The 24448-nt window shown below is 49.5% G+C and overlaps 1 protein-coding gene across 2 annotated transcripts in view; it reads right to left on the minus strand.

The window, feature by feature from the left end:
• GALNT18 (polypeptide N-acetylgalactosaminyltransferase 18) overlaps positions 1–24448 on the minus strand; it is a 277936-nt gene that overhangs the window by 107767 nt on the left and 145721 nt on the right. For both annotated transcript variants that reach the window (XM_084893524.1, XM_084893525.1), the window contains exon 3: positions 10607–10773. In XM_084893524.1, coding sequence (XP_084749650.1) covers positions 10607–10773 — 167 coding nt within the window. The remainder of the gene's footprint in view (positions 1–10606; positions 10774–24448) is intronic.

Here is a 24448-nt window from a genome sequence, read left to right on the forward strand (position 1 = left end):
CCTGGCATGAAAACGTGCCACGTGGCTGAATTTTCTGTTGCACCAGTAAGTGCTGATGGGTGACAAGTTAATTCCTCCCCACTGTTAGGGTAGAGAACCCTCTGTCCACCCCCTGAGCTCATCAGCAGGATCCTTTGATCAATTCCCCTCCCAGACCTGGCTGGGATGCTCTGCCAAGGCACGCTGGGAGCCTCGCCTTCGCCATTAACCCTGTTGTGGTCACTCGTTTTAATTTCCATTTGGCTCGGAACCCATGTAAATGCTAAGCCCTGATCTAATTTCTAATTCATTTCTGTCACTCCATCAAATTCGCCAGGTGAGGAAGGGTTTAAAGGTTTGGGTTTGTAGAGTTCGAATTCATACTACTTTCCCCAGAGGAGAGAAGCATTTTCCTGGGTTATTCACTCCCAGATGGCAACCCCCCCCAGCACCAGCCGCAAGGACCACAAGCATGCTCCACGATTATCCGTTACGGCTGCAGTGCAAGAAGAGGAGGGGGATGCAGAGAGGAAGAACTAGGTGAGCCAGGGTGAGCCCTGGTGAGCAGTGGCACATCCAAATCATAGCCATCCATCATCCACACCGAGTTGGTTCACATGAAGGCCTGAGCTCTTGCCCCCTCCCCTGCCTCCTGTCTTGCCTCTTGTCCTGGAAGAAACCCAGTGAGAGGAGTCCAATGAGACTGACATGCTACTGGGAGTCTCCCACAGTCTGTCTCCTCTCAGCCCGGTCAGCTCTCCTGGATGCTGGTTACTCCCCTCTCCCACTCCTAGCCTGGCACAAGGTGCCTGATGCAAGTGGCTTCCAAGGTCTCAAGATGCAGGGATGTGACCAAGAACGGCATCAGTGCCATAATATTCCGGCTCACTGATCCGATATTGTTGTGGTTTCTTTCTGGTCAAGAGCCTCTCTCCCTAAAACTCTACTTACGTCTTGAGCTCATGAGATAGCAGCTTCTAACAACCACCAGACATGAGGCAGCTCATTTCCACATCTGTGTCTAATGAGGGCTGCAGAGCCTGCCCACCAGCTTGCTGCATCCCCCACGGAAGCTCATCACAGGCAGGTACAGCATCGGGTTCCCCACTGCCTCCGGGCACAGAGCTAAGAACGTGTATTGGGTTTGCTGAGTGAATGCATGTAAATGACAGTAAGAGCCAAAGAGGTATAAGTCCCCATGGGCCTAGCATACAGGCGAGGCAGCCCCTGAAAAAAAAAAAAAAGTTTTCCCCCAAGTTAGGGCCCCTGAGAGCAGATAAGGACCCTGGTAAAATGGAAAAATGAAAACCCGCCCTCCCTGCACCCCACCTCCACAATGAGTGCAGATTTCTGTTGACATGGCACTTGGGTGGGTCCACACACCTGTGGGTGTAGCTTCATACCGTGGTCATTTGTGCTGGCGTCCCCACCCCAGTGCTTTCCCCAGCACAGCCTCCCACCCTGACATTAAACCAGGGGCATGCTGGTCTCCTGAGAGCTCAGAAAGCTCATTTGTGGAACAGATCTGGGCGGCTATTGAGATGACTGCAGGCCTCAGCTCTTGTCCACGCATCTCCTTTTGCTGAGCACCTGGTCCCTGGAGCTGCCGAAGGACACCTGCTTCCCTGCCTGGTTTGGGGCACCCTTTCAGAAACCAACCCCACCAGGAGGCATCCCATACTCCAAATAGCTGATTTGGAGGGTGGATGTGGTGGGTTTCGGGCCGTTTTCCATGCCTGCAAAAGCAGAGGGAGGGGCTCGGCTCATCAGCGGTACCTGCATTCAGCTCCACTTACACTGTCAGCCCTGGTTTGTCTTTTCAAGCTGCTGAGCAAGATAGGCCAGGAGCCAAGAGGGCACAAAGAGACTGCTCCTGCCAGCTGCGCTGCTGGCTCGGTCCTGGCCTCTTCCAGGGATGACCTGACTCCCAGCTGCTGGCTGCAGGCCCCTCACCTGAGGGCAAGGGACGCCTCTCCTGATTCCTTCCCACACTCCGCTCTCTATCTAGCTCTGGGAATCTTCCTTTCGCCAAATGGTCACACAGTTGACCAGAGGAAGAGGCCTTTTGTACTTGGTTCCTGTCAACTTTGCTAATCAAACACTGGTCCCCGTGATGAGTCTGTAAAGCAAAATGATCTAACCCCGTGGTTGCAGACTGCTTACAGGGAGCTCCTGAGCTTGCTTTTTTTTTTTTTTTTTTTTTTTAAAGGCTGTCCAGAAGCTCTCTAGGCGCTATTCTTGGTTACAGAAAAGTATGTTGGAAAATTCCTGATTTTCTAAGTCTGTTTCCTTCTTTGATAAAGGATCCCAAAAGGAGTGAAGAACTGCCCTCACTATTGCCAGACTCAGGCCTGGTGGGCTGTGCACAGTGCTGGGGTCTCAGCAGTGGCAGGTGAGGACAGAGGAGGCTGGTAACAGCAGGGCTGGCACTTGGAGAGACTGACCTCTGGGGCTGGTCCACAAAGAGGCAGCATCCCCAGGGGCGGGGCACATCCGGGCACCACATATTAAGAGTCCTCATTTCAGGGGGAGGGGTCTATCTGTGGGAGGTCCCAGCCCTCAGGATGCAGGAAAGCAAGTGGGTCAAACCAGGGAGCAGAGTCCAGCCTCTTAAGAAAGGGGGTTGGCCAAGGCTGTATGGAGAGCCAGGGCCCAGCTTAGGGGATGATGGGTATCTGAAAAGGCTCCATCCCAGCAGGGAACTGAAGGTTGGTGGAGAAGGAACTCAGGAGGCCAAGTGTAGGACCAACTCAGAGAAGGTTGAGGAAAGTGGGGGTTGGAGGGCAGCAGGTGCAGGACACACCGCAGGCTGCAGCAGCTCTGTTAGGCCAGGCGCCCACTGGCAAAGGGAGACCGCTGCTCTTCTCTGCAGAGACCAGGGCTGCTGGGCAACAAGCACATTGGCACCTTTCTCGATAGGCATCCTAGACAGGCATCGCCCTGGGACCCTCAATTAGAAAAACGGACATCTGAGGCAGACATGTTGCAGTATGCATGGGTTAGCAAATGGGGAGCATGGGCTATTTTATCCCCCCCCCCCCGCCCCCACACAAACACAAGTGCTCCTTGTCTGAGTGCCCTGGTGAAGGGCACAACCTGCAGTAACCTATGAGGTTTGCTCAGTAGCTGACACAATTGAATCTGCCAAAGATATTTATCTGGTGCCCTTCCTCACAGGCTGGGCCCAGCCCTAGGGTCAGGGCTTGAGTCAGCAGGGAGGACTAGGCATCTGCCACCCACCAGCAGCTCAAGCGACACCCAAACCATTTTCTCAGGAGAGTGATGGGCAACACCAAGGACATCAATATGTGGCCTTGGCCAAGAGCAACCCCCAGGCTGGCGATGAAGGATGAACTTGGCAGGTAGAGGCGGCCCCAGGCACAAGAAGCGAAGGTGAGAGTCTCCAGGGCTCCTGCAGAATTCAGTCCTTCTGGCTGCCTCACCTCCAGGTTGCTGGGTAACCACGCCCAGTCTTGTGGGTGGGCCACTCTAGTCACACAGGTCAAAGGAACAGAGGTGGGTGGTGACAAAGAGCCTTCAGCTGAGAGAGCTGACAGCCCATGTGCCTGGCTGTATAAATGCCTTCAAGCTGCCTGAGGCTCGGCTGTAATTAGATTAGCTCTATGGGCTTCTTTAAGCTTCATAAAGCACAATACTGTCTGACCATTTTTTTCCCCCCTCTGCGTTTTTTATTTTTGCAATTATTCCAGCTGCATGCAAAGCTGTTGGTATTTTTACAGCCCGGAATGCGTATCTTTTGTATAGGACAGTGTCTTCGAAACATTAAACAATGATTAGGCAGGCTCTGGGCCAAGGGAGGGTGGGGACTTTGCAGACGGTTGGGGGTGGGGACCCAGCAGCTGGCGGCAATCTGGGAGCTCTGAATCTATTTCGTCACTACACTGTGATTTTCATACCAACAATTAAAAATAACAATGATTCACAGTTGTGCAATTACTTGTCATTCATCGGGATTGCGAGGGTGGCTCCAGGTAGTGGTGGGAGAGGCTGAGCTGCTGTCGGTGGGGACTTGCATGCAAATAACTACTCACACCGCACACACAGCCCAGTGCTATGGCATGGATGTGAGTGCCCCTAAATTCATAAGGTGTTTGGAGGTGGGGCCTTTGAAAGGTAATTAGGGTTAAGCGAGGTCATTCGGATAGAACCCCCATGAGGGATTAGTGCCCTTATCAATAGAGAAAGAGACACTAGAGCTCACTCTCTCCACACCCAGCAAGGCCACGTGAGGACACACAGAGAAGGCAGCTGTCTGCAAGCCAGGAGGCAGGCTCTCCACAGACACCGAATCTGCTGGCACCTTGATCTTGGAATTCCCAGCCTCCGGAACCTGAGAAGTAAATGTCTGTTGCTTCAGCCATCCAGGCTATGGTATTTTGTTATAGCAGCCCAAATGGACTAAGACACACTGTTTACACATGTTCACACCGCATACATGCACACTCACAGGTTCATTCATAGTCACTCTCACACCCTTGTTCAGATGCACACATGCAAACAAATGCACACATATGTGCACACACACAGGTATATCAACTTCTCTCTATTTCAAAGGAAACAGGAAGCTGGCCCCCACCCGCCCCCCACAAGGTGACCTAGAGCATGACTGCCAACTCTTCAATTTCCTGTCTGCCCCAACACGAGCCAAGAAGCTCGGTGGGAAATGTCTCTCCTTATTTGACCCGGCAAAGCTCCAGCTGAGGCAGCAGCACACCCTTCTCTTAAGTTCCTTCTTTGCTTTCTTCTTCACTGGCCTGCTGCCCAACTTCTCTCTCTCCAGTGTGGATGGAGGAAAGAGAGTGAGGACGACATTCAAAAGTAAGTCTTTTGGCGTCAGGGAGCCATGTGCACCTGAAGCAACCTTGTTTCATAATCCAGGGTGTAGGCTCCGAAACCAGACAACCTAGGTTCAAATCCCACTTCTGCGTGACTTTGGACACATTCCTAACTGCTCTGTGCCTGCTTCCTTGTTATAAAAATGGCATTGATCATCGTTCTTACCATTGTCCCAGAACACCAGTTAATTTCTATAAAGTACTTAGATTAGTCTCTGGCACATACTAAGTGCTCACTGAGTGGGACTCTGACTTGGAGCACTCGGAATCACGCTGATCCGAGGCCCAGGTCTGGAGAAGTGGGGCGCAACCCTGGACAGAGGCCCCCTACCAGGCAGTGGTTTAGTCAAGGGCCTGGAAGCCAGCATGGGGACCCCCTCTGGCCATGCCTGCCTGCTGCCCTGCACTGAAATGGATCCAGGCCACGAACCTAAGAGGCTATGGGGGAAGCTAACCCACGTTGGGACTCCAGGATACAGGCCTGCCTTGTGAATGTGTGTGTGGATCACATTGGCTCCGATTTGCCCTGACCAAGAAGCAATGGGGTGGTTGGCTATCAGGGGATGTCCACAAAGGACTGACCTTATATCCACACATCCCCAGGCTTCTGGAAGTGTGGTGAGTAGCAGAAACAGGTTCCAGGGCCAGAGGACCTGAGTGTGAGTTTCTATACCATCACATCCTGCTAGTTACGTGACCCTGAGCCCTGGTCACTTTTTAAATTTTTAAACAATTTTTATTGTTTTTGTTTGTTTGTTTGTTTGTTTGTTTTTACCTCTCTGAGACTTAGCTTCTTCATCTGTGATATGCAGGTGATAATCATGTCTACTTCCCTGTTCTCTTGTCAACAAATTTTACTTAGTGACTATTCTGTGCTGGGCACTGGGCTAGTTGGAGGGACACTGAGATGCCCAGCACTGTGTCCCTCTCACACTGGTCAGCTTGGCTAGTCTGTATCAAACAGCTCCCCATAATTTAGTGAGTAAATAAACAGCTCAAACAGTGTGAGGGAGGAAGCTTGGACATGTGTGTGCACTTCCTGATTCAGCCAGTGGGGGAGTAGTGCTGAGTGATGGAAGGCTTGCAGGAAGCAGTGGCACCTGAGTGGAGTCTGAAGTTGGAGCTGGGCAAAGGGAGTAGGAGTGTGTGTGTGTGTGTGTGTGTGTGTGTGTGTATGTGTGTGTGTGTGTGTGTGTGTGTGTTGGGGGCGGGGGAAGAAGGGTGGTGGGGGCAGTCATTCCCAGGAAAGGATATCGATAGGCCAGGAGAGAATCAATCAACCCCAGCCTCAGGTGTGTGAGGGGTTCAGACATCAAGCTGGTTTAGGTTGGGCAAGTCACTGCCAACCGGGAGCAGATCAAAACCTCCAGGGGATGGGATTCTTAAAAGAGTATTTAATAATGCCATTGTTTTGATGTACTTTTAGTTACAAAATTCAGATTTTGACCGGCCCTCAAAGGAACATGAAAGAAGAGTGTATGATTTTTAAGTTTATCAAATAAGAATATGAGTTTAAAGAGGAAACAGAGAAACTGAGTACAAAGGAAAAAAAAATTTGGAAGTGGGGGTGGCTCGATTGGGGGAAGTGGTGTCTCTGGACAGTTGATGAAGGAGCCTGACAGGACTCATTTCACTGAGCACCTGCTCTGAGCCATGTACTGGAACACCTGTGTCACATGAGTGAGTTCACAAGGGAAGGGGGGGTGGCTTAGCCATGTGCCAACGTACTTGGCAAAAATTATATGGCCAGCAAAGACTTGTTGAGGAATTGAACACATGAATGAATGAATGAACAAGTAAATGAGTGCCCAGATTCAAAAGCAGAGATGACTCTATCAGCTGAAAATCCTGGTGCTTCCTCCCTCTGGAGGTCTATGAAGGTTGAATCATACAGCCCCAGCTGAAGTCATTGGCCCACTGGGAGTCACTGCAAAACACAGTAATTAAAACCAGGAGGCTCGAGCGGGTTCCCACCATTTCCTTGAGACAAGGAAGAGGAGCCAGGGAGGGGAAGCACTGCCTCAAAGTTGCAGGGAGGACCTGCAAGGGCCCCACTGTGACGAATGCCTTCGAAGGCAGAGGCCCAGGGTTGGCCACCTGACTCTGTGCAGAGGACTTCCCTGGTTGGGGTAACAGCAAGAGAAGCTCCCCCTCCTGCTCTGCGTTCTTCCTGCCATTCACACCATCTCCCTGGGATGAGCAGGGAGGTCCCAGGACCCCACTGCAGGAAGAAATACTCCACCCACCTTGCCCACTTCTTGAGGCTAGCCCTGGGGGAGCTTGGGTGCCTGCTGTCCCAGGACAGATGGTGGACAGCAATGAGACTGTCCCACTGCGTCAGAAAGCTCTGGGAAGCATATTAAAATGCAGATGCTTAGCGATTGCCCCAGGCCTACAGAATCAAGACTCATTCATTCTTTCCATTGAATCAATATTTATTGAACACCTACAAGTACCAGGTACTATTCTAGGTGCTAGAGATACAGCGACAAACAAAACAAATCTCCCTGTCTTCATGGAACTTATATACTAGTGAAGAGAAGATGTCCAAGTCAATAAGGGAAGTAGTTAAGTGAGTACAGTATGTCAGGTGGTGATTGGTTGCTCTAAAGGAAAACAAGCAAGGAAGGGTGAGGAGTAACAGAGGTAAGGGCTCCCATCTTAAACAGGGTGGCAAGGTGGCATGTGAACAAAGGCCTGAAGAGGCAAAGGAACAAGATATGCAGGTATCAAGGGGCAAGATCATTCCAGGTAGTGAGAGCAGCAAGTGCAAATGTCCTGGGGCAGCAAAGTGGCTGATCTGAATCTCCATATTTTCAGTCAAGCTCAAACACTAAAGTCTGAGACCACTTTAGCATACTGTCAGCACCTTATACAGGAGCCAGCCCCTGAAAGAGTGGCGCTCATTTAGGAAATTGCTTAAGAAGCAAGAGAACAGGAACTCAGACTCCTACACAAGGACCATCTGCAGAGCCTTCAGCCCTGGGTTTCTGAGAGAGAGCTAAAGGTCCAAAGAGCCTGAATGAAGAAAGCAGTCATCCATTGCCCCTTCCCTATGTTTATGGAAACACAGCCTAACCCCAAAGCCAGGGGCCTGCAGAAGAGGCTACAAGGCACCAGAGCACACAGGGTTAGCACACAGAACCTGTGCCAAACACCCGGGAAGGAAGGCTTAGCAAGGGATTCATTCTGAAAGCTCTGTACTCCTGCTTCACTTACAGTTTTAAGCACCAATGTCCCTTCCATCCTGCATTATCTCATTCAAGCTTCCGAACAATCCCCGAGGTAGGAATTGTACATCCCAATTTTATAGATAAGGGAAATGGGGTTCACAGAGGTTAAAAACTCACAGCTAGGAAGAAGCTAGAAAGAGCTGGAACTGAAAAGCTGGCCTAATGACAAATTCTCTGATCTTCCCGACAGAAAAGAGAGAAAGGCAGGGGCTGCCTCTAAGCAGAGGCTCCATGCCAGCTATTATTGTTGTTAATGTTGCTATTTTTATTATTGTCATTTAACTCACTCTTAGAACCACGCGGCTCATATGGCACTTTCACTCCCATTCCCTCAATTTAATCTCAGTGACTATGGTATGGACAGGGAAGGGCAGGGCCTGATGTCCCCACATGGCACATAAAACAAAAAACAGCCCGACTGGTGTGGCTCTGTGGTTGAGTATTGACCTAAGAACCATGGTTCGATTCCCGCCCAGTTGAGGCATATGCCTCGGTTGCAGGCTCAATCCCCAGTTGTGCAGGTGACAGCTGAACAATAATTCTCTTTCATCATTGATGTCTGTCTCTCTCTCCTTATCCCTTTCTCTTTCTGAAATCAATACAGATAAAAAAAAAAAAGAAAAAAAAAAGAAAAAGACTAATGACCAGGAAGTGGAAAGCGAATCTTGTTACGTTTCATCCTTATTTTACATTTATTTGCATGACTCCCTGATGTCAGGGGCTATATCTGGTCCATCATTCCCTCAGGCCCTTGGCCCAGCCGGGCACTCTGTAAATGCTTGTGAACTGACCACAGAGGCCTGATGTGAGGTAAATGGCAGTCATGTGTTGAGTGAGATGGTGCCAATAGAAGCAGGCTCAATGGATCCTGCCCAGTACATGGCCACAGCCGCCCCCGCACAAGTCAGGCAGGACCAGTTCAAAGGATCCTTCAGTTCTCTGCTAAGTAAGGCTGGAGAGGGCCCACTTCCTCCAAGAGCCAGTCTCAAGTGTCCCTCCTCCCCTCTTAAGAGCTTAGCTCAGGCTGCTCTCAGGGAATAGGTCCCTCCTGTCCTATTCCACAAGGGGCTCTCCAGATTGGCACCAGACCCCTTCCCACCATGCCCTCCACCCATGCAGAGTCCTGAAAACCAGAGGGTGCTATTGCTCTGCCTCAGTACCCATTGCCACACTCCTCATTGCCTCCAGCTATCTCCCTATTCACCTATCTGATCCTCCCGAAGGGCAGAAAAATGGGCCCTTCCTTCCCAGAGGCAACTCTGGTTCCTGTGCCCAGGATCCCGTCCTCTCCTCCCTCCTCACAGGTCCTGCTCTACCTCTTGGCCTCAAGGAATTCAGGTATCCCCATGCCGAGCCAAAGCCACAGGCACCGGCTCCTCAGACCCATTAAATCACCAGGGCTAAGGGATGGCCACCTGGACTTCTTAAAAGTTTTCCAAGCAATTCTCATCTGCAGTTAGGGTCTTGAGAACAAGTTGACTTTCAAACAAGGGGAATATACACAATACAATACAATACAATACAATACAATACAATACAATACAATACAATACACCCAGGTAACACAGACCAGACTATAATAGAAAATAGCATGCTTCACCCATTATAAGGGTAACTATAATATTGTTTCTTCAAAGTTTTGTTTCAATAGTGTATAGATACAATTGGGTGTGAGTAGGCATGCCATCTTGGGTCATGATATAAATATATTTTTTGCTATTGATTGTGGTTAATTTTTTAAAATTGTTTTTTAATTAGATTTGTGTGTGTGTGTGTGTGTGTGTGTGTGTGTGTGTGTGTGTGTAAAACTTTGCTTTAATTCCTGTCTTAGCTCCTGATTCTCTTTCACAGTTAAAATCCATGACAGAAAAGTCCACCTCCATGCCTCCACCTAGCTTCTACAGCTACATCCCAACTCTTAAAAGCTTCTTGCTGAGGTTTGCATGCTCTGAACCGTCCAAACCCACTGGCTTCTTCCCAGACTTTGTGTCCTTCCACCTGTCTGTGGGTTCATTCAAACAGATGACTCTCATTCCTGAAATTCTCTGCCCTTCAGTTTCTCCTGCTGTGCCTTCCCTGTCTCTCACCAGTAAGCCTTTTTCCTCCTGACTCCTATGTGTCTTGCACTCAGCATTCTCTCAACTTCTATTTGCTGTTCTTCTCACTTCTCTTTGCCAACCCTCTCCTCCCAGTCAACAACTTCAATTACTCTGTGTACACAGCTCCAATTCCACGTCTACTGTGGATGTGGTCAGGGCAGAGGTCAGGGCTAGTTATCTCATCACACTAGAATGTTGGAGAGATGAGGGGAAGGTTGTTAAGACAGAGCTTGGGGACCAGGCCTCAGTGGGATGCAAAGTGGGCACACCTCTGAAGTGCACCTTCCAGAGAGCACTCACGATCATGAGTCTCTCATCACTGAGACAACATCCCAGAGTGGGAGCAGCTACAGAGAGCCTTGAGAAAATGAGAACCCCAAGTAGAGGCTGACCGCTCTACTCGAGGGTCAGCTGCAGAGGGAGGAGCTTGAACACTCACCGTTACTGCTGTTGTCATCCACCAGGATGATCTCCTTGAGCAGGTGTGAAGGCGTGCGTTCAATGGCTGAGTGGATGGAGCGCAGAAGTACCGAGAGGGCTTCATTGACAAAGATGAACACGATGCTCACCTCCGGCAGGCTGGCAGGGAATGAGAGGTTGCGGCACCTGGAAAGGAGAAGAACCTTACATATTTCAGGGAATCCTTGGGGGCACCCCGGGTGCTGGTCCACCCTATGTCTTGGCTCCAGCTTTCCTGGAGGGCTCAGGAGTCCTGATGCTTCCCAGGCCTCTTCTCTGATACAGTAAAGCCAACCCCCAGGTGTGCAGCAGACAAGCTCACAACCATTAAAACTGTTTGCCCCACAACAGGATCTGAATTTGTCAATCACTATCACAGCTGAATAGCTGTGTCCTTAGTGCAAAACCTGGACCCAGTAGGTGGTCACTGAGTGTTAACTGTAAGAATGAATCAGCATTTCTAAAGCAAATAGAATAGAAAATACAACCAAAGGAAAGTCTCTGTTTTTCCAAGATGACACCCAGTGCCTAGGTGAGACTGGACCTTAGATGCTCTGCCTCAGGAGGGAACCACGAGTCCCACCAGGGACTTCTGCAGGAATCCACCCTGGCTCCTCCAGCAGGCATCTTGCCTGGGCCTCCCTGCCCTTCCTTCATCACAGGGGGCTGGCCTTCAGAACCAGGTTGAAGTCAGAGTCAGAGTCTCTACATGAATGAAGGAGAGATGGAAGGACAAGTCCAGTCTCATTTCACAGATGAGGACACTACAGCCCAGAGAGGCTGAGTCCCTGCCAGGAGTCAGCTGCGTAGAGAGAATATCTATGCTAGTCTTCTGATATCTACACCAGGGTTTTTTCTTGAAGGAGAAATAATTGTGGGAGAGACTGCCTTTAACTGCCCATTTCCCGCTCGCTTCACTGAAACCCTGAAGCCATTTGGAGATCTCTTACCCAAAGGACGTGAGGCAAATGATGAAAGTCTGCATCCCATTCCCCGTGGGAAGAGGAACACACAATCCTGAAATCAGACGCCATAAAGAGGCCAAACAATAAGAAGTGTCATGGTTGACAGACATGTCCAGTTCCTTCCCTGTGAGCCTTGCCTTAGTAGGCAGGGAACCACCGCTGGTGCCCTTCTCTGGATGAACCTAAATGTTGCCATTCCAGAGGCCCTGAGATCCCATCTTCGGAGACTGAATGGCAGCCCTGCCCCAGGCCCTGGGCTCAAAGAGGAGGCTTCCCACTCCCACCACCAACCACTGAGGGCTCCATGGTCAGGGCTGGTGACCACGTTGCACTGCTCCAATGTGGAGGCACAGCCAGGTTAGAGCATGCACTAATGAGCATAATAGCACAGGGCTCCTGCTCGTCAGTAATTAAAGTGCTGCAGGATAAGAATGGGCCTGCCTTCCTTAATGAGGAAGTCTGTGGGATAACCAGCATGGAACAATTCGGAGAAATCACTGTGGGGCCCCTGCCTGCTTAAGAGAAGGAGATTAATAAACTAAAATCACCGTCTCTATGGTTACCAAAAATTCACAGAAACTTCTCCCATTTTATTTCAAGCTCTCCTTCTCTCTCACCAAAAAGGGATGGGGGAAGGGAAAGAGTGGAGTCTTTTCCCAAATCTGCTTCATACTTACAATTTTAATAAAATCCTCAGGTTTACAGATTGGTGTCAAATTCATTCATTGTTATATTTAACTAGAGGCCTGGTGCACAAAATTCGTGCATTGGAGGGGGAGGGTGTCCCTCAGCCCAGCCTGCACTCTCTTCAATCTGGGACCCCTTGGAAGATGTCCAATTGCCACTTGAGGTTGGGCCTAAACTGGCAGTCAGACATCCCTGCCTGCCTGATTGCCCCTAACCGCTTCTGTCTCCAGCCTGATCACCCTCTAACCACTCCTCTGCCAGCCTGATCAACGCTAACTGCTCCCCTGCCAGCCCAGTCACCCCCAACTGCCCTCTCCTGCCTGCCTGGTCGCCCCCAACTGCCCTCCCCTTCTGGCCAGATTGCCCACCACTTCCCTTTCTTGCCGGACATCTTGGGAAGCCATCTTGTGACCACATGGGGGTGGCCATCTTGTACATCTTGTGTGATGGTCAGTTTGCATATTACCTCTGTATTATATAGGATGGGATCACTGTGTACTGAGCTTCTTCTACAAAGAAGTTCTGCCCTGAGGATGCAAGGGGGTGTGGATAGAGTACTTGTAACTGCGGAGCTTACACTTTGTCCGGGGAAACAGATAAACACAGAGGCAAACAAATGACAAGATTTGTATAAGTGCGGAGATGGAAAGTAACAGGTCAGCATGACGCCCTGGCCACTGTTCTAGGAGAAGTGGTCAGGGAGGGGCTCTGAGAGGAGAAAAGATTTGATCAGAAACTTAAATGTCACTTAAGGTGAGCCCTACAAAGGAACAGTGGGGAGAGGGAACGTGCTGTGACTGGAGCCCAGGCAAGGGAGGCAAAGCGGCTCCTTTAACTGCGGGGAAGGGACAAAGGAGAGGGGAGGTGCAGGGAGGGACTCGGGAAGGAGGGAGACTGGAGTGACTCCTGAAGCTCATCACACCCTTTTTAAGATCTTTCACTGTTGTGAAGACGATTTCTGTGATAGCAATTAAAAGGTTTGTGGTTAACAGTCAAGCAACTCTTCTTGCCTGTGCTTATTTATGACTGTCAAGGCCAGCAGCTGGCCTTTCCGTAGGTGTGGAAACTGAACTAAGCATTCACACACAACCCACTTGCAAATTGCATTTAAAAAAATAGCCATGTACGGTCAAACTACTCGCACGTGACCTTTATTTTTCTTCTCTAAAAGTGTGATGAACAGCTCCCAATAAAACCAGTATATTGGGACTAGCTCACTGTCCTCCCCATGGACTCCACCAGTATGAGGAATGTGACCCTCCGTCTGCTTGCCCCTCCGCAGAGGTTTCCCCTGAGTTCTGAGGCCTCAAGGGCCAGAGCGGCAGGTGTTTGCAGGTGTTTTCCAGAGTTAGAGGGTAACTGCCTTCCCCTGCTTTCTTCTCTTTCTTCCCTTCTTAATTCTCAACATAACTACTCCGTGTCCTGCTCCCCGGGAGACCACGGTGATGGTCTCCCAGCAATGGCCCTGCGGGTCCTGATGGTTTGAGGCCCAGCGCTTTTGAGAGGCCTCCTCATGGCCTTTCTCCAAGCAGAATGGAAATGTTGTCTCCATTTTACAAGTTAAAGTCTGCTGATCACTATTTTCATAGGAAAGTCTCTTTCAGACATCAGGTTTTCATATGACTAACCTTTGAACATAACAGACACCTCGTCTAGTACATCACTTCCCTGTGTATCATCTGTCTCCCTCTACTGTGAGGACGCTCCCTGAGAGCAAGGACTTGACTTTGTTACTGTGTTACCTTCTAAACTTAAACCAGGGACTGGCACCTACCATGTTTCCCCGAAAATAAGACATCCTCCGAAAATAAGACCTACTTACAGGTTTCCTTCTGAGTGAAATATAAGGCATCCCCCCGAAAATAAGGCCCCCCTAGGCTAAACATGAGAGATTTGGTCCACTGATTCTGAAAGAAATGGAGTCACAAGAAATTCACCAGGAAATTCAGGAATTGGATTGTTATGATGATGTTCCAGAAGATGATGACATGATTGTCATTGAATAAATGAGTAAATTCTTAATACTGTAGGATTCACAGTTTGTATAGTTTGTGCTGACAACTACAGTACTACCGTACCGTATACAGGTAATAAATTTCCTTTATTTTCATTTAACAATAAATGTGTACCATATTATTCTTCATGGAAAAATAAGACATCCCCTGAAAATAAGACCTAGCGCATCTTTGGGAGCAAAAATTAATATAAGACACTGTCTTATTTTCGGGGAAACAGGGTAGTAAGTTTCTGGAATTAAACAAAACTAACAGGTTTCTGTATTTGTAGAAGGCCTACATTTCACACGCAGGCTACTGATCTCAGCATGTTCCTTCTTCTTACAAACCTCCTGCAGGAGAGTCGCCCCTGCTGAACTTGCCGCTCTAGTCAGTCCCTCAGGTTTAGGCTCAGCAGTGCTCAGTTTGTTGTAATTAAGTGATCCCCCCCCCCCCAACCTCCACCCAAGCCAAATGTCCTGATCCCTTTAAATCTCTCCCTTCCCTTCTCTCCTGGGGGCTGCTCAAGCCCTCCCAGCACTTGTTCTGTCTACAAACCAGCATTGATCCCCACTGAGTGCTCTGCCTCTCCAGAGACACTGAGCTTATCCCAGTACATTGGCCTTATTGGGAACTGTTCATCACACTTTTAGAAGGAGGGCTAGACCTCTCCAGAATGCATATCAAGCAGAATATGAGCTTGGTCTATCTGCCGACAAACAGAAGTCACCCTGTGGAGATGGCCTCTCCCAGCACCTGGTCCTCCAGGTCTGGCCATGCACACCCTCAGCTCCCAGGCCCTGCCCTCCTGCCTGCTCTGGGCATCTTCCTCACACACAGTGCCTCTCCAGAGAAGGGCCGGGACATGAGCTTCAGGGAAGCTACAGAGCTGTGCTTGGTCCCTCCCTAGTGACACTCCTGGAGAGAGCCTGACTGCATGAGACCAATCCCTTACTCATTTTGAGAAGAGGCACCTTCTCCTATAAAAGTAAGCCGCAAAAGTTCCCTTTTTACTTTCATTGTTGTTCAAAGTCAAGCCATTTTCCACAAGAAAAAAACAAACAAACAAAAAAACACCACAAGGCATTTCTGAGAGGCGAGTACTATGGCTGTCTAATCAGGGAGAATTGATGGTCATGATAAACTCGACTTTATCAATCTCTGCACCCAGAAGGCAGTGTGGGGATGGGAGCAGAGATGTAGGGAGCCTCTCAGCAGAGCCTCTCAAGACTGTTCGAGCTATTTACGAGGCAGGTTTACATCAAGAGCTTTGGTGCCATTACTGTGAGAGGCCAGGAAGCAGTGCAGATTGAATGAGGCCAAACCAGGCTCCTGGCCCCTGGGTCTCACCCAAGGCAGCAGCCAGAGGCCTCCAGATTGGATCTCAGAGTCTGCCTTCCCTGACCTCAATCTCCCTGCCCATGGAGCCGCCTGGCCTGTGTGGAAAGAGGGCTAGGCCTTTCCAGAATGCATATCAAGTAGAATACGAGCTGGGGTCTATCTGCCAATGAACATGAGGAACCGGGTCAGGGTTCTGGGAGTGAAGGTGGGACCTACCTGAATCAAGCAGTGAGAAGATGATACTCCCATATACCCACTCCCCCACGAGCCCCCAGAGACCCTTCCTGCAACTGTGGTCAGCACAGGGGATAAGGCAGAGGATAATGGTGTCAGGGCCTTCAGGGATCAGGCAAGACACCACCTCTAGCTCAGATGTGGAGGAGACATTGGACATCCAAGAATGGAAAGTTTTAAAAGTCTGTAAGGAAGAGAAGTGGGCCAGCTGATCTAGGAACAGAATCCAGCACAGGAGTTGCCAACAGGGAAACTACTAAGTAGATGTGATCATCAAGATATCCAGCTTTCATCCAGAGACAAAAGTTCTGCCCGGCCAGTGTAGCACTGTGGTTGAGTATGAACCAAGAAATCACTGGTTTGATTCCAGGTCAGGGCATGTGCCCAATTGTAGGCTCGGTTCTCAGTGGGGGGCATGCAGGAGGCAGCAGATCAATGATGTTTCTTTCTCATCAGTGTTTCTATATCTCTATCCCTCTCCCTTCCTCTCTCTCAGAAAGTCAATAAAAACATGTTGTTGTTGTTGTTTTTTAATTCTACAAACATCCTTTCAGGTGACTACCAATTTAGAGAGAGAGACTGCTATCTCAGATATGATTTGCAAGTAGGACAATAGGAAAACGAGTCATCTACTTAATAAAAGAGTAATATGCTAATCGACCATACCTTTGCAACGGACACCAGCCAATCAGGAGTGAGTATGCAAAATAAACCAACATAGATGGTGGGTTAATTTGCATACATGGGCGCTTAATGGCCTGGGGCGGGGTGGGATGCTTGGGACATCGCCAAGATGACAATGCAGGCATTCCTCAGCACTCCAGCTGCTCTAGGAAGGCAGAAAGGTGACTCTGGCCAGAGTGAAGGAGGTGCCAGCAGCCAGGGGAAGGAAGGCCCATTCTTGTATGAATCTTCGTGCACTGGGCCTCTAGTTTAAAATATAAACAGTCAACAGGAAGTGGGGAGACTATTTGTTCCTACATCTTAGAAGTGCAGGGAAAATGGGATCTCTGGGCTCCATGGACAGCCAGTCACTCTCAAGGCACAGAAGTCAGCTGGCGTGGTGGGAAAGCCTCACAGGGTTTGTTGGTGAGCTGGACAGGTCTGTGCAAGGAGAGCTGAGGACTGTGGGGAGAGGGAAGGTGGGCACTGTGCGTTAGGAAAAGAAAATCCAGGCTGGTTTCAGCCTCTGATGCCCAGAATGTGGGCGGGGGAGAAGTCCCTCTCCGGGGCCTCAGTCTGGTCTGTCTTGCAGGGCTGCTTAGCCCTCCTCTCATCCAGCCCCCAGGCAGGTAGCCTGTCCATGGGGCTCCTTGTCCACATAGTGGTCCTTCAGGTAGTTAGAGTCATGATAGCATCCCCCACGACATCTCTTTTACAAATCAGAGACCCAGGTAATAAAAGTACCAAAAAGTTAAAGAGCAATTACTACATGTCAGGCTGTTCTTAGAGCTCTATGTATATTACAATGTCATTTTTGTATTACTATCCCTAATTTACAGACAGGAAAACCAAGGCACAGAGATGCTAAGTAACTTGCTAGAAGTCAACCAGCTTATAAGTGAGAGACCTGACCTTGGAGCCCCGGGAATCAGGTTTTAAATATTAATCTATAATCAAAGCAGAAGCTTCATCTGCTTGTCACGTTACCCAGTTCTTCTCCTAGGTTGTCCTATTCTGAACATACTCTACTTTCTTTTTATCCCTTACACTACATTTCTGCAGTTGTGATCTGAGTAGCAGAGTAAAACAAAACGGTCACCTCCCCTTTTAAAGACAGTATACCTCTACTAATATAGCTCAAGCCCTGCTGGGTAGCTCAGTTGATTAGAGCATTGTCCTGATATGCCAAAGTTGTGGGTTTGTTCTCTAGTCAGGGCACCTATGAGAAGCAACCAATGAATGCATAAATAAGTGGAACAACAAATCTCTCTCTCAAACAACCAATCCATAAAGATTAAAAGAATATACAGCTCAAGATTACACCACCTTTAAGAACAATCACAGGATACTACTGGCCCATAATGAGCTTAACATTTACTAAGAACCAGAAACATTTTTTCCAGACTGCTTAAGTTAATGAGTATTTCCCCCCAACTGTGTTTGTGCAGTTAGCATTTTCAGTGCAACAGCAGAATCATTACCTAAGGGTGTTTTAATTTACCCCTCTGCCCTGAGGCTGCCCTCATGGAGCCCACTCTTTCCACAAACTTCTGTGTCATCTCCACAGAGCCAAGATCCCAAACTAGAAAAGCTCACCTGAGCAGAGTGAGCCACGGGTGCTGAGGTAGCGTTTGGAGACACAAGACCCAGGTAAAACCACTGATTGCCACATACTGCCTGTGGGAACTTAAACAAGTTCCTTGACCTTTCAAATACTCAGGATTCTACTACATAAAATGAAAACAATAACTACCTCAGAGAGATGGGAGGATAAAATTCAGTGAAACACACACACACACATACACACACACACACACACACACCAGACTTTAAGCAGTTTGCACAGCCCTGATACCTGGACCCACCCCTGCTCCCCCAGAACCAGCTACATACTTTGTGGGGCCCAGCGCAAAAAGAAACTTTGGTGGCCCCTGTCAAAAACTTATTCAGAATTTTAACAAAGTAAGCAAAGAACTTTAAGCCAAGTCCTTTGCAGCCTTCTTGGGCTCCTGTTGCACGCTATATTAGTTTCCTAACACTAATGTTGCTGCTGTAAGAAATTACTACGGCCTTGATGGCTTAAAGCAACACACATTTATTATCTTATCATTCTCGAGGTCTCACTGGGCTAATATCAAGGTGCCGGTAGGACTGCAGTGTTTTCTGGATGCTGAAGGTGATAATGTCTTTATGCACTTTCTCCAGTATCTAAAGGCTGCCCAGACCCTTGGCTGGGTAGCTCAGTTGGTTAAAGCACCATTCCAATACACCAAGGTTGAATTAAAAAAAAATCAACTAAAGACTGCCCACATTCATTGGCTTATAGCTCTTTTCCAAATTTAAAGCCAGCAGCAGTTGGTCAAGTCCTTCTCACATTGCCGTCTCTGCCTCTTCTACCTCTCTTCCACTTTTCAGTGACCTTGCAATAACATTGGGCCCATCTAGATTACCCAGAAGAATCTCATTTTGAAGTCGGTGCATTGGCACCTTTATTTTCATCTGCAACCTTCATTCTTTGCCACATGACACACCATATTCTCAGGTTCTGGGCATTAGGATATGGACATCCTAGGGAAGCCATTATTCTACCCACCATATACACACATAGAGCCAGTCCTTTTGGCCCCAAAACTGAGCCTTAGATGTCTACCTAGAGACCATGAACTCCAATCCATACATGCAAACCTGTGGGCACACCCAGGGTGGTGGTAGCCAACACCCAAGGCCACCTTGGATGGACCCTGACCTGCTCCAGACAGAGGGAGCCCCTAGCTCCAGGATGCATTCTCTCTGCTATTGTCCTGTCCTGTTCCTTTCCTCTTGGATGTTCACACATGGTTTCTCCAGCTCAGAGCCCAGGCTCCTTTGTGGGTGTGTGGGTGTGGATCTGTCCCAGCTGCTCCCACCCGGGGCTGCAGAAAATAGTCTGTCCTTTAACAATCCCTCATGCCTCAGCTTCAGGCCCTAACACACCAGTCAATGAAAGAGCCAGTCCACCCTACCCCCTGCAAGGGAGGGAGTGGACCTTAGGGGACTGCAGGAGAGAAAGGTGACATCATTTACTCAGGAGCCTGTGAGGATCTGCCAGCAAGAGGCAGGAAGCAGCACCTGCCCGAGGCTCTGCCCTGAGCTACCTTGGAGGAAGGCCAGAGAGTTGCCATGGCAACGTGACAGCCCTGAAGCTTGGCACTGGAAGGCCCCTTCTCCTACTCTCCCCCAAATGCCCCCAGGCTCTGTTTGGAAATAACAACCACTGCCTGTAGGAAAAAATTCAGTGTGTGCCTGCTGCTGTGGAATTGTGGTCACCCACATGCCACCTGCCTGAGCTGCTATCACTGGGGTGGCAAGCTGGCTTTAACCACCGCCACCCCCATCATCATCCTTCCCCACAACCACAACTGTCTTCTCAAAACCCATCGGCCTCTCAGAAGATGTCTCTTCCATCCCCCCCCCCCCCTCCATCTTTCAGGCAAAGGACTTCCCTGATCTCTTTCTCACACCCTCACTTTAAAAAAAAGCACACACACACACACACACACACACACACACACACACACATCCCTGATGCTGAATTTACATGCAAAAATGCACACATCTTAAGTACACAATTTGATGTGTTTTGACAAATGATATACCTATGTAGTCCACCTGCCAATCAAGGCTTGTTTTTTCCTTTTTCTCTTTTGGCTCCTGGGAGGTTACTTTGGTCCCTACAGATAAGGAGGAGAAGGGTGGGCGCTAGGAGCAGGAGCCACAAGAAGGTGTGGAACTTGGACCGGGGCATGAGCAATAAAGCCAAACCCAGCCAGGCTGAGATGCAGCTTTTCTCCCTTCAGTCCTGATGTCCTGATATCCTCTCAATCCAGGAAGCAAGCAGGCAAGCCAACCCTCCTCTCCCCACCAGATCTGGCAAAGCCTCTCATGGGCTGAGGTCTAGGAGGCTTACCAGCGATACAGCCAATGTCCAGTGTCCCCAGGTTTTCCCACCTGGATGGCCAGTGGTCTTGTGGCAACAACACAGGGAGAATGAATGGCCCTTTCATTTCCCCAAAAGCAAAGTATCCTGGTGCCCAAAGAAAGTTTGTCCTCTCTCTGTCCAAAGAGCCCGGATGAGGCTGAAAGAGCTGCCGACTAACTTCCTGCTCCCCTGTTCTTCCTCTTCCAGTGGAGGGGCGTCACACAGGTAAGAGGAGGCTCACTGCAGACACCACGCTGTGGGATCCATCTCTCTCCAGAGAGGCCACAGAAGGACAGGGTTTCTCTGGGCCATCAAGTCCAGCCCCTGACTTAACTAGACATCTGCAAGGGTGACTCCTCCCCATGGAGGCCAGGAGATTGTGGGCCGGTTTTCTGATCGCCTGCCTTGCACTCTGGATTCCCACTCCAGCAGAAGCTCCTTGAGGTTTCCCTGGCTGATGCTTACTCGGTGCCTGGAACACACTAGGTGCTCGATAATGGTTTTTGGATAAATAAATTAATGGAGTCTAGCAACCAGTTGGATGGACAGTTTTCCTTCTGGTTATGTCTTACCCTATGTATAGGGCACTGAGCACAGTGCAGTCCTCTCTCAGATAGGAGGCAAGGTAAGTCATCTTTCAGAGAGAGAGAGAGAGAAATAGAGAGAGAGAGAGAGAGAGAGAGAGAGAGAGAGACTGGCCAGAGGTGAGGAGAGAAAGGATGGGGCAGGATCTGAAACACCCACTTTCTGGTCTAGGAATAAAGCCAAGAATAACATCAGGGTTAGAACTTGGAAGAGCAAAGCCAAGAACACAAAGAGCAAAGTGCAGATTCCAAGGACACCTCCAGGGACAGATTTCCCCAAGGGTAAAGCACAGGTAACAGGAGGGAGGGACAAACAAGAGTCACCTGGCATGACTCTCCTGGAGACTGGCTTCCTGCCCAGGTGCTCCTACCCTCACCCACTGGCTCCAAATCCAACATTTGCCCTAGTGTGGCATCACTCTCCACAGATAACAGGTTTGATGTTGACTAAGACATTTTTTCCAGTACTGAGAGGCAGACCTTCCCCCAATCAGAAGAGCTGATCAGCTTAGTGCTCTATTAAAGCAGCCACCCCCCACCCCCATCTCTTTAGAGGGACACAAACTGCCACCTGAAGGCAGCAGAGCACCGTGACAGTCACAAGCACAAATTCCTTTGCCAGACTGGCTGGGTTCAAACCCCAGCTCTGCCAGCAAGTGACCTGAAGTGGATATATAATCTTTCTGTACTCAGTTTCCTCTTCTGTAAAATGGAGACTAATAATGCTACTGAAAAATTATAAGAAATACACACACGCCGAGACCGGTTTGGCTCAATGGATAGAGCGTCGGCTTGGGGACTAAAGGGTCCGGGTTCGATTCCGGTCAAGGGCATGTACCTTGGTTGCGGGCATATCCCCGGTAGGGGGTGTGCAAGAGGCAGCTGATCGATGACTCTCTCTCATCGATGTTTCTAGCTCTCTATCTCTCTTCCTTCTTCTCTGTACAAAATCAATAAAATATATTAAAAAAAAAAAAAAAGAAATACACACACACACACACACACACATACTAGAGGCCCAGTGCACAAATTTGTCCATGGTGAGGTCTGGCCAGCCTCTATCGGGGCTGATTGGGGCTGGGCCAATCAGGAGGAGGATCCCGTGGGAGATTGGTAGGCCAGCCTGCTCCTAATTGGGCCAATCAGGACTGGGCTAGCTGGGGAGATTGACCAAGGGCGATTGGCCAATGGGCCTCACCCCCAATTGGTATGTGGGGGGGCCCAATCAGGGGCAGAACTGGATGGGGGGAGGGGCCATGGACCAATCGGGGTGGTGGGGGCCCATTGGGGGTGGGGCCACCCAGGGGGAGGGGCTGCCAGAGGTTGACTGGTGAGCCCCACCCCCTGATCTGTGGTTCGCTGGCAGCAGTGTCATGTCATAGTGACTGGTTGTTCTGGTCTGGTCATTACAGTGTTCTGGTTGCTGCCTTTTTATATAAATAGATATTAAGCTATTTTTGTTCATATTTGGTCTTTGACCTTGGTTCCTGATACAGAGCTCCTAAAACCCTTGGGATTTCCTGGACAGTAAGAGCTGTTTCTGACCTAATGAGGTGACTCCTGGTGGGCTCCTTCCTACATGAGGGCTGGTTACCTGAAAGACCAGCTAAGAAAAGAGGCCGAGTAGCAGTTTGAAGCTTTCAGCCCTACTTCCTATCCTTTGGAGGGAGGAGAGGGGCTGGACAATGAGTTAAGGATCGATCATGCCTATGTGATGAAGCATCCATAAAAATCCCTAACCTGTGGGATTTCGAGAGCTTCTGGGCTGGTGAACACATCCACTTACTAGGAGAGTGACCCACCCCAACTCCACAGAAGGTCCTGCACTTGGGACTTCTTCATCTGGCCACTCATCAGAGTCCTTTATCATATCCTTTATAATAAACTGGTAAACACAAGTGTTTCCCTGAGTTCTGTGAGCAAATCACTGAACCCAAGGAGAGATTGTGGGAACCCCAACTTATATCTGTTGGTAAAAAATAGATGCCAGTGACAGCCGGGGACTTGTGCCTGGCATGTGAAGTGAGCAGACGGGGCTGCTGAGCCCTTAACCTGTGGGATCTGATGCTAACCAGTGTTGAAATGAAATTGAATTGTAGGACACCCAGCCGGTGTCAGGGAATTGGTTAACGTGGGGAGAAAAACTACACACCTGGGGCCAGAAGGACTGTGAGTGTGAGCAAGGAAAGGAGTAAAGGAAAACCGTGTGTTTAGCATCTATTCCAGAGGTTCCTCTGGGGAGTCAAAGAGTTAATGTAACCAAAGTGCCAATCTTGTCCCAGAAAGCATGGCTCGTGCTATGTAAATATTTGCCAGCGTGATTTGAAATGGGATGATAGTAAGAGATATGGAAAAGATGTTTCCAAACTGAGGTAAGCAGGATAAGCCCAGCAAAGACCTTGTGACAAGGCGAGGATGTTTTTATGGAAACTGACAGAAGGAGAGGCACTGTTTTACCTCCGCACATGCTTGCTTGGAGTGGTCCCCAACAGCTCTCCTGTCTGGGTGTGTCTGCACGGAGGCCGTGCACAGAGCCTCCAAGCACTTGTGCGAAGAGAAACCACGTGGATGAGCCACTGAGGGAGCCCTCGTGGAGGAGCAGGAAGCTCCCTCTGCCTCTTCTCAGAGATTGCGTTCTCCCAGCTACAAAAAGGGGCTGACGAAAAGTGGCCCTGCCCCACGGGGGAGGTATGGAAGCTCCATAAACTGAAGCTCTGTACAGAGGGAAAGTCTTTCTTTGTGATGTCTGCTCCTTTCCAGCGGCTCACGGGGAAACTGTGGGGTCTGACCACCTGGAGTCCTGCAGGGATGCTTTCTCAGTCCAGGCTGCCTCTGTAAATGCTCCCTCCGGAGAGGAACCTGCCTGCCAGGGAGCCTGTCCTTCTGAGAAAGGCCACATGGCCTCCGTGCCCACCACCCTCCAGCTTCCTGTTGCTCTCCCCCGGGAGTAGAAAGAAACAGCCTGCAGGGCACCGCCCTCAGTGAAGGGTGACGGTGTGACCTCGGACAGAACTCTTACTCTTTCTGCTCCTCCGTTTCCATGACTCTGAATGGGAAGAATAGACCAGTGCCTTCGCTGCCTTCATTGCAGGTGGGCGTGGTCCAAATGGAGGGGCATTCTCCTTGAGTCAAGCCCTGTGTGAATACCCCTCCCTGTTATAGCCATGCTGCAGTCTGTAAGATCCACCCTTCCTTGGATTCCTTCTTATGTCCCTTTTCATTTGAAACAAACACGTGTTTTGCATCAGAGGTGGGCCTGTGTTTTGTGTCAGAGCTAGCGGCAGCTCCTGTGCTGGCCAAGGTCATGGCCAAGACCCTGCAGGAGATCTGGGGCCCAAACTTCTTTTGGGACACTTTCACCAAAGTCTCTGGGTTTTGCTCACATCAGATATGATT

The sequence above is a fragment of the Pipistrellus hanaki genome (assembly GCF_964339955.1).
Source record: "Pipistrellus hanaki genome assembly, chromosome: 9".
Taxonomy (NCBI): Eukaryota; Metazoa; Chordata; class Mammalia; order Chiroptera; family Vespertilionidae; genus Pipistrellus; species Pipistrellus hanaki.